Genomic DNA, 10435 nt, shown 5'->3' with positions numbered 1-10435 from the left:
CTAGGAAATCAAATTTAATTTTTTTCAAAATATAATAATAATTATTATTATTCTTTAGTCAATCAAAATAAAGGTCAATCTATCACTATCAAATTCAATCATGGATAATTTTGACAATCCCATGAATTTATAAGTAACAATAATTTTTAATTTATATAAATTTAAAAATTAAATTAAATAATAAAAAATAATTATAAATACTATAAATAATGAAAGGTATTTTTTTAAAATTAATGTCCCCTTTCACACAAACACACACATTTAGGAGTTAATTTTTTTAAAATTAATATCAATTTTAGATTTTGAAATTTGTTAATGAACTCATATTTTAGTCTTTAATCATAATATTATAATTTTTTTTGCTACATTTTAATTTTTGAAATTTATGCAGTTGGTATCTTATTATTTAATCGGAGTCAAAGAAAATGGTTACTGCCTCATGTATGGTCTAGATTCAACATATTGCATGATATATATCTGTTGTGTAATACTTCTATCAAGAATAACTTTTATCATAATTGCTTTCTGGTCATGTGTTTTTTCATTCTTTGCACATGCTCTAGTCATTTCTTTTCTCTAGCTAATTTATTTCTTATCTTTTTTTCTAAGTACAAATGCATGAATAAACAGACACACAAATCTGTTGATACTTCAATGAAATTTTCATGTACAAATGCATGAAATTTCTTATCTTTCATGTATTTTATGCTTGAATGAAATTTTCATTTTTTGAATCAATATAAATGGACTCCCTCTTCTTCTTTCAAAATCAAAGTGCCATATACAAAATTAATACATTTTCACAATATCACCATTACATTTTCTCTAAGAAATAGTGATTTTTTTTTTCTGTAATTTCTTTTGCTTTTGCAAATTTTTCAAGAATGGTCAAATTTGCATTAAAAATCACAGCAAAGCTTGAAAATGCAACTGATTTACAACCTGCTGGTGGTGCTGATAATGGACTACCATACCTTTTTAAGGTTAATTAACTGTTAACGTGTTTTCTTTTGTTAATTTTTAAGTGCACTAATTTATTTGTGTCTTAATTGCAGTTACAGTGTACAACGTGTCAAGCAGTAAGTGATAATCATATTTGTTTAAGCACTTCTGATCCATCGTCAACTACATATAAGGTAATTTGTAGGATTAATTATTTTGTGAATTTAGTAGAATTATAAATTTTTAGATAATTTGAGAATATTTCAAAACTTTATTAAGTCAAATTATTTAAAGATGCAATGTAAAATTTGAAAAATTACTTAAATGGTTTGGTAGGTTTTTTCAATAGAAAATCTACTTCCAAAATGTTTTGTTCTACATAATTTTCTTAGTTAACTGGACTAATTGGGTTTTACAATCTATTCCATAGTGTAAAGGATGCAATGCACAGGGGTCGGCATCCTTAGTTATCTGCTACGGCCAACCTGTCACTAAGAGTGGACAATATGCAACCCTCATGCACGTCAACTGTGTTGGCTTTGAACCCGAGGATTTTACTTTTAGTGGAGACTGGGCATGTCGATCTGTAAGTTATAATTAATTTGATTTAATTTTTAATTTAATTTTTAAAATTAATTTGTTAAAAAATTTTAAATAAGTTTAAATATTAAAATTACAAAACAAGTTGATATATATAATTAATGCAATTTATGGTTTCTAATATAATATAATTTTAAATAATATTTTGAATAATAATGATGATGAGTTATAAATAAATTTAATATGTTGAATTAAAATATATAATATAATACATAGGCAATTAAAATTCTTAGCTATTATTTAAAAAAAAAGTAATTAGAGAATCCATAGCAAACAAATTATGTTGATACTAAAATTGAAAGGATCAAATCATTAAGTTCTTTAATAAGAAAAATTTTTTGATGACAGAGTTTTTGTTTTATATATATATACTCATCTTTATGATTTGAAATTAACTATTGTTCACTTTTTGTATCTTTGAAAATTAAAGGTTGTCGATGGAAAGTATCATGAATTTCAATTTACTGATGGAAAATTCAAAAAGGAGGAAGACCAGATAAAAATGATTATTTCTAATTTAGAAGCCACCTTTGTGGTTGATTGGACATAACGAGTGATTGTGCAACTTACAATTTGACAAAATTTATGTAATATTATATTATCCTTAACTCCAAGAATAATATATAATGTATCATGATCTTGATTAGTATGATCAATGATATGTAATTTGCTATACAGATTATATGCATAATTGTATACGAAGTAAGATTATGATGGAGTGAATCTATTTATGTATGATTGATTTTTTCAAACTTTATATGATTTGTATTTTTAATTTTATTTATAACGGATTATCTATTCAGGTTCTTTTTTAATTTTCTTTTATGTATTCAATATCTATCACTAATAATTTGAATTTAATTAAACGAATAATTTAACAATATAAATAATCATTTCTATCTGGTCTTCCTCCTTTTTGAATTTTCCATCAGTAAATTGAAATTCATGATACTTTCCATCGACGACCTTTAATTTTCAAAGATTCAGAAAGTGAACAAGAGTTAATTTCAAATCATAAAGATGAGTATATATATATATATAAAACAAAAACTCTGTCATCAAAAAATTTTTCTTATTAAAGACCTTAATGATTTGATCCTTTCAATTTTAGTATCAACATAATTTGTTTGCTATGGATTCTCTAATTACTTTTTTTTTTTTAAATAATAGCTAAGAATTTTAATTGCCTATGTATTATATTATATATTTTAATTCAACATATTAAATTTATTTATAACTCATCATCATTATTATTCAAAACATTATTTAAAATTATATTATATTAGTAACCATAAATTGCATTAATTATATATATCAACTTGTTTTGTAATTTTAATATTTAAACTTATTTAAAATTTTTTAACAATTTAATTTTAAAAATTAAATTAAAAATTAAATCACGTTAATTATAACTTACTGATTGACATGCCCAGTCTCCGCTAAAAATAAAATCCTCGAGCTCAAAACCATCGCCGTTGATGCGCATGAGGGTTGCATATTGTCCGCTCTTAGTGACAGGTTGGCCGTAGCCGATAACTAAGGATGCCTACCCCTGTGCATTGCATCCTTTACACTATGAAATAGATTGTGAAACCCAATTAGTCCAGTTAACTAAGAAAATTATGTAGAACAAAACATTTTGGAATTAGATTTTCTATTGAAAAAACCTACCAAACCATTTAAGTAATTTTTCAAATTTTATGTTGCATCTTTAAATAATTTGACTTAATAAAGTTTTAAAATATTCTCAAATTATCTAAAAATTCATAATTCTACTAAATTCACAAAATAATTAATCCTACAAATTACCTTATATGTAGTTAACGATGGATCAGAAGTGGTTAAACAAATATGTTTATCACTTACTGCTTGACACGTTGTACACTGTAACTGCAATTAAGACACAAATAAATTAGTGCACTTAGAAATTAACAAAAAGAAAACACGTTAACAGTTAATTAACCTTAAAAAGGTATGGTAGTCCATTATCAGCACCACCAGCAGGCTGTAAATCAGTTACATTTTTAAGCTTTGCTGTGATTTTTAATGCAAATTTGACCATTCTTGAAAAATTTGCAAAAGCAAAAGAAATTACAGAAAAAAAAAAATCACTATTTCTTAGAGAAAATGTATTAATTTTGTATATGGAACTTTGATTTTGAAAGAAGAAGAGGGAGTCCATTTATATTGATTCAAAAAATGAAAATTTCATTCAAGCATAAAATACATGAAAGATAAGAAATTTCATGCATTTGTACATGAAAATTTCATTGAAGTATCAACAGATTTGTGTGTCTGTTTATTCATGCATTTGTACTTAGAAAAAAAGATAAGAAATAAATTAGCTAGAGAAAAGAAATGACTAGAGCATGTGCAAAGAATGAAAAAACACATGACCAGAAAGCAATTATGATAAAAGTTATTCTTGATAGAAGTATTACACAACAGATATATATCATGCAATATGTTGAATCTAGACCATACATGAGGCAGTAACCATTTTCTTTGACTCCGATTAAATAATAAGATACCAACTACATAAATTTCAAAAATTAAAATGTAGCAAAAAAAATTATAATATTATAATTAAAGACTAAAATATGAGTTCATTAACAAATTTCAAAATCTAAAATTGATAATTATAAAACTATAATATTAAAATAATTTTTTTTAGGAAAATTTCATTTTCTTTTTTATCATTAACTCCTAAATGTGTGTGTTTGTGTGAAAGGGTACATTAATTTTAAAAAAATACCTTTCATTATTTATAGTATTTATAATTATTTTTTTATTATTTAATTTAATTTTTAAATTTATATAAATTAAAAATTATTAGTACTTATAAGTTCAAGGGATTGTCAAAATTATCCATGATTGAATTTGATAGTGATAGATTGACCTTTATTTTGATTGACTAAAGAATAATAATAATAATAATAATAATAATTATTATTATTATTATTATTATATTTTAAAAAAATTAAATTTAAATTCTATTTTATTTAAAAATTTAAAATTTAATCATTTATATAATTTTAGAATTTATATAAATTTAAAATTCTTAATCCTATTTTATTTAAATTATATTTAATTAAATTTTTATTATAATATAATTTAAAATAAAAATTTATACAGCAATAATTATAATTGTAAAATCAGTTTTTTTTTTTCAAAATCGTTACTTCATGTTTTTTTTCTAAAAAAAATTAGTCTTTTTTTAATAATTAACTAAATAAACAGAAATTCACTTTTTTTTTTGGTAAAATATATATTTTATAAAAACTTATGGATTTCCAATTGAAATTCAAAGTGTTTAACTTCATTTTATATAGCATTTTTCTTTCAAAGACAATTTTTAAATAAATTAATTATAGAATTTATAATTTAATTTTTATTAATAATTTTTTTAATTAATTTGTAATATTAAAATATAATTTATATATTTATCTATAATCTATATATCTATTTATAATCTATAATATATTTTATATAAAAGTGAAAAATGAGAGAATAATGGAATTGACAAAAAAGGACATGATTGAATTTGATAATATGACAATTTGTCCATCTAAAAATTAAGATAAGAATTTATTATTCTCTAAAAAATTCTTTAATTTAATTATTAGATTAATTTTCTATTTAAATTTAAATTTTATTCTTTTTCTCATCTAATTTTTATCAAAAATTAAATTAATTAATTTATATTATAAATATTTTTAAGTATAATTTCACGATTAATAGTTACACATTTTTATTTAATATACTCAATTATTCCTCATCACTCTTTCTTATTCAACTCATTCGACTCAATTACAAATTAATGGTAGAGAGAAATATTCTGACTGCTGGAGATGAAATATTCTGACTGTTAAATCAGTGTTTTCGAATCTGTTAGAGACTAAGAATTTGATAGAATCACTAGCATCATACAGTGTGAAACTCTATTTATCTTTGATCTTGAAAACTGTAATAAGAGTTATTTAGGATAGGATGGGAAGTCTGATAGAACTCTAATAATGATCTTTAATAGTTATTAAAGTTTAATTATATATATGTAATTCTACCGCGGGTCATTATTAGATAAGGATTCTATAATATATAATATATAATATATGATTATAATAATACTATATTTTACTCTGTTTGTGAATATATAAAATTACTTTAAATAAGGTATCTTAATTTTTCAACAATAATACCCACTAACTTCAAGTGTGGTTTGTAATTCATACGAATAGCATTAAGGGTATCAGACCAAAACATAGCCCTCTCCACAAGTTAGGAGTCTCTAGGGGGGGCAATTCGGATTGGTAGGTCACATTCATGTTAGCACAAATATAATACAAGCACGATTAAAAGTCGACATGAATATGACGCAATTAATAAATCATATCAAAAATTTAATAACAAACATAATCATTGATCATTTTATTTTATAGGTTACATGATATAATATAATTAATATTAAATTGTGTTAGATTAATTTGACAAGACATTTTTTAATATTTATAAATTAATATATTATATAAAATTTGCATATTAATTATAATTGTACATAAATTTAATAATAAATAAAAATATGTAATCTAACATTAAACAAACAAGAGATATTTCAATATTTAGCTAATTAATATTTAAAAAAAAAATTATAGAACAATATCACTAGGCTTATTAATATTTGCCTAATTAATATTTGTGTAGACAAGTAAATTAACTTATTTTTATGGACAAAGTCAAAAGCAAAAATGAAGTACTAATGAATTCCACAGTTAAAGAGGACATACCCATATAACTAGGGCTTTCTTGGCCTTTTGGATGATCACTGCTTATAGGCTTCCTTCCCAAGAAGCATAAGGAGCACAACACCATATACATAGAAATTGATATTGTCATTTACCTTGCCATACATGAAGCATTCGGGAGCCAAGTAACTGTAGCAATTAATTTACTTGTTTCAAACTACTAAATGACAATTTACAAGAATTTGTCTTTCTCAAGATGATTTTGGGTGAATTTCAGGAAGCAAACATCCATGGGTTTATCTTCATTGTTCAAGATCAGCAGCAAGAACACGTAATACATGAGGAATAAGGACATGGATATTTAAAATTATAAAAAATTAAAATATTCTGACAAAATCTATTAGTGTCAGTGTGGTAAATAGAGGACATGCCGCGTGTCCTCTATTTGTGGGAAATTATGAGTCTCCTCTCATAGATAAGTGGTTTCAATTTCAATTTCAAGTGGTTATATGGATAATATTTTATACCTCTTTAACTTAATATACTGACTTTTGTTTTTTAACTTTAGTTTCTAATTAAAATTTCTATGTGGATTGCAATTTTGTAGGCAAAACATGGTGTCATGCTTCCTTTTTTTATTTTTTATTTTTTGCCTTCGCATTTAGGTTTTGCATGGTAATTAAGGTATATATTGATTGAATAATCTCCTTTTTTCATAAAAACATACTAGTAATTGATTAAATTACCCTTTATTTCACCTAAAAAATTACGTATAAATATTGATTGTATTTAGTAGAGATAAAGGGTAAAATTAGAAAAAAAAATGATTAATGCTCCTTAATTTTCTAAATGTGACAAATAATTTTGAAAAAAAAAACCTACAATGTGTGAGTGTGACGCCCCTTACCCGTCTATTGTATAGCCGAGCAAGAAGTGCCACATTCGGTGCCGGAGCACCCTATCTTGTCTTGTCATGTCTATTGTAAATTTTAATGTCCTTTAAATCAGGTAATTTACGTGTAGAAATTTTTTTTTTTTATATCTTATTTTTGTGGAGACCCGAACAGATCCTCCTCTGTTTTATTAGCATCTGGCGGGTTCCACTATCACCTGTTAACATATTCATAGTCATCTCACATATTTCCATATCATATTCTCTTTTATCATATCATTCGCAACTATTTATGAGATCTCAAAATGAAGTGTCATCTATTGCATTCATATTGAAATTCATAGATAATAAATTATAAGTTTTCATTTCAAGTCCAAAATAAAATACATCATAAACTAGTAATTACATCATGACTAGACATAATGAACCAAAATACTAGTCTACACATGGGCCCTACCAAAATACAAAAGACCGATGAGGTGACTCTGATCGGTGGCAGATCTGGTCGGAACTCTATCCAAATACTGGCGATCACGATCTTGGTACCCAAGACGATGGAAAACCAACGCGCTAAGCATAACGCTTAGTGGTGCATAATTTATAATAACAATAATTTAATAATTTGAAACAATATATGCAACTCATAATTTCTGGGTCTTTTATATTTTATTGCTCTTTGAAAATAATTAACATTATTGGGATATTTTATGATTACTTATTGTATTTTAAGTCTTAATTAATTTTTTTTTTTATCAGTGCCCAAGAAAACCTATAACAAATTATAAAAGTTGGATGTGTGTATCGTTAGACAACCATATGTCTATCCGCACGAGATTGTAAAGCCAGAAATAAAGTAGGCATATAGCCTGTAGAACAATCATACCAGACATATATTGTCAGTTCATGATTTTCTCGGTAGGCAGTACTGCTATCTGTAGTCCCTAATTGGTATACCAATTATTCCAACTAAATAAATAAGTCTAGGTATACTATGGGCAATTAAATATTTTTAATTAATTTAGCACTATTCACTATTACTATTTTCTAGTACTATTCATTGGTACCATAAATTTCATATTAATAGGACATTAGTCCTAATTTACATATTCATATCATTTTTAATATTAAATTTTCCTTATGAGTATTTGAATTATCCTATATAGCATTTTTCCCATGAACCTTTCTTTAGGTTCATGTTGATGTGTTATATTTATCTAGGAATTTGACTAGGTTGGGATGTTTATTTAGTCACAATTCCTTCATAACAATTGCTCCTCTATGTTTAAACTTGAATTTCAGTTTTTGAATCACTGAGTTTGGGGTTATAGAGCTCAAGTTATGGTCAAAATACCATAACTGGTCCCTTTGCCTCTAAGCTGTCCAGAATTTACAATTTTTAGTCAATAAACTTTGACCAGTCATTTGATCATTTTATGGTCATTTTTAGACTTAGGTTCCTTCACAAGATATGTTCCTCTATGTCTTAGGGACTCCCAGGTACAATTTCATAATTTTTCAAGCTTGGTATAGTGAGTTATGGTCAATGTATTAACCTGGACTCTTAGTCCTATAAGGGCAAAAATCAACTTCAGGGCAGTATGTTTGACCCTCTTTTTAGGGTCTTTACACTTAGAATTTGGCAAAGGTGTCTAAATCAATATTGTATCCCTAAGTATCATGTTTCTACATCATATTGGCAAATCTCAAATGGAATTTCCTAGTGGGAGTTATGGCCAAATGAACACACAGGTATCAAATGGCATTCTGGGTTCAACTTAACATTTTCTAGATTTCAATTCCTAACTTTGGCTAATATTTTCCCTAGGATGCAATGGTTTCTAGAGCTTGGTCAAAACATAAAAATTGTTGTGCTATGTCTTATAAAACTTTTGGCACTAGTTTCACTCAATTTGCAGCTTTGGAGACCAAGTTATGGCATTTTTGCCAAAACTGGTCAAGCATACCAAAGGAACAGTATTTTGGTCATTTTCTGGGTTGGCAGTTTCAGTGACCCAACTTGTGCTAATAATTTGAATTGGTTAAAGGCAAAACTGGGTTAAGTGGTCTTCATGAAAAGTGTAGCCCTATGTCTAAACTTTCCATGGTTAAAATTTTAGGTCATTTGGACCAGTATAGAGAGTTATGACCAAATGAACACGTACTGTTCATTTGGTCATTTTCTGGGTTGGCAGTTTCAGTGACCCAACTTGTGCTAACAATTTGAATTTGTTAAAGGAAAAACTGGGTTAAGTGGTCTTCATGAAAAGTGTAGCCCTATGTCTAAACTTTCCATGGTTAAAATTTTAGGTTATTTGGACCAGTATAGAGAGAGTTATGACCAAATGAACACGTACTGTTCATTTGGTCATTTTCTGGGTTGGCAGTTTCAGTGACCCAACTTGTGCTAACAATTTGAATTTGTTAAAGGCAAAACTGGGTTAAGTGGTCTTCATGAAAAGTGTAACCCTATCTCTAAACTTTCCATGGTTAAAATTTTAGGTTATTTGGACCAGTATAGAGAGAGTTATGACCAAATGAACACGTACTGTTCATTTGGTCATTTTCTGGGGTGGGTTGCAAGGAAATCCGAATTTGGGCAGTATTTAGGTCAAGTTTTGGACAGAATTTGGGCATGGTTTCTTCATGGAAAATGGGCTATTTTGGGTCTAGTTTCACCTCCAATTGGCCTCATACCAATTGGGGTCACACAATTTTATTTATGGCCTAAAATGTACACTGCCCTCAACAAACACAACCTGCAGAAAATTGGCACTTCCAAAACTCAATCTTCTCCAACTTCCTTACTTCAATTTGCATGTAATACACTTCTATAAGCAACAATCTCATCCCAATAGATCAATTTCAACATTTTACACAAAGTCCTCAACATTTACACAAACCCTAGTTTTCAAAGTTTCCAATTTACACAAACACTACACAATCAAACACCCAAACATTTCAACTAATTACACATTCTCATGGAACCATTTTTCATCACTTAAAAGCAATAAACTTCAAGTTCCATGGCTGCCAAAAATTCAAGGGTTCTTTCCTCTAGATTTTCTTTTGTTTTAATGGTATTTATGCTTAGCTAAACATGCTTTTCATGTTTAATAAAGAGAAGAAGAGGGATTAGTGCACTAACCTCTTGTGACCCACTTCAAACTTTAATCTTTCTTCTTCTTATGGGTATCTAAAGCTTCCTTATGGTGTGGGCTAAATTTTTTGTGAAGGGGTCTATGGGTTTTGGGGAGGAGAA

The 10435-nt window shown here is 26.7% G+C and overlaps 1 protein-coding gene across 1 annotated transcript; it reads left to right on the top strand.

Moving 5' to 3' along the window:
• Positions 1-884: 884 nt before the first annotated feature.
• LOC110659528 (uncharacterized) lies at positions 885-2092 on the top strand. The gene is made up of 4 exons (XM_021817493.2): positions 885-983; positions 1056-1136; positions 1373-1528; positions 1973-2092. The coding sequence occupies exons 1-4, from the start codon at positions 885-887 to the stop codon at positions 2090-2092; spliced, it is 456 nt and encodes a 151-aa protein (XP_021673185.2).
• The last annotated feature ends 8343 nt before the right edge of the window (positions 2093-10435 follow it).

This window comes from Hevea brasiliensis, chromosome 3 (assembly GCF_030052815.1).
Source record: "Hevea brasiliensis isolate MT/VB/25A 57/8 chromosome 3, ASM3005281v1, whole genome shotgun sequence".
NCBI lineage: Eukaryota > Viridiplantae > Streptophyta > Magnoliopsida > Malpighiales > Euphorbiaceae > Hevea > Hevea brasiliensis.
Note: the sequence above shows the minus strand (reverse complement) of the source record. Positions and strands in the feature narration are given on the sequence as shown.

Coding starts and splice junctions, on each gene's coding strand:
- LOC110659528 (XM_021817493.2), top strand. CDS start 885: ATGGTCAAATTTGCATTAAAAATCACAGCAAAGCTTGAAAATGCAACT. Junction 984..1,055: donor GACTACCATACCTTTTTAAG/GTTAATTAACTG, acceptor TCTTAATTGCAG/TTACAGTGTACAACGTGTCA. Junction 1,137..1,372: donor CATCGTCAACTACATATAAG/GTAATTTGTAGG, acceptor TCTATTCCATAG/TGTAAAGGATGCAATGCACA.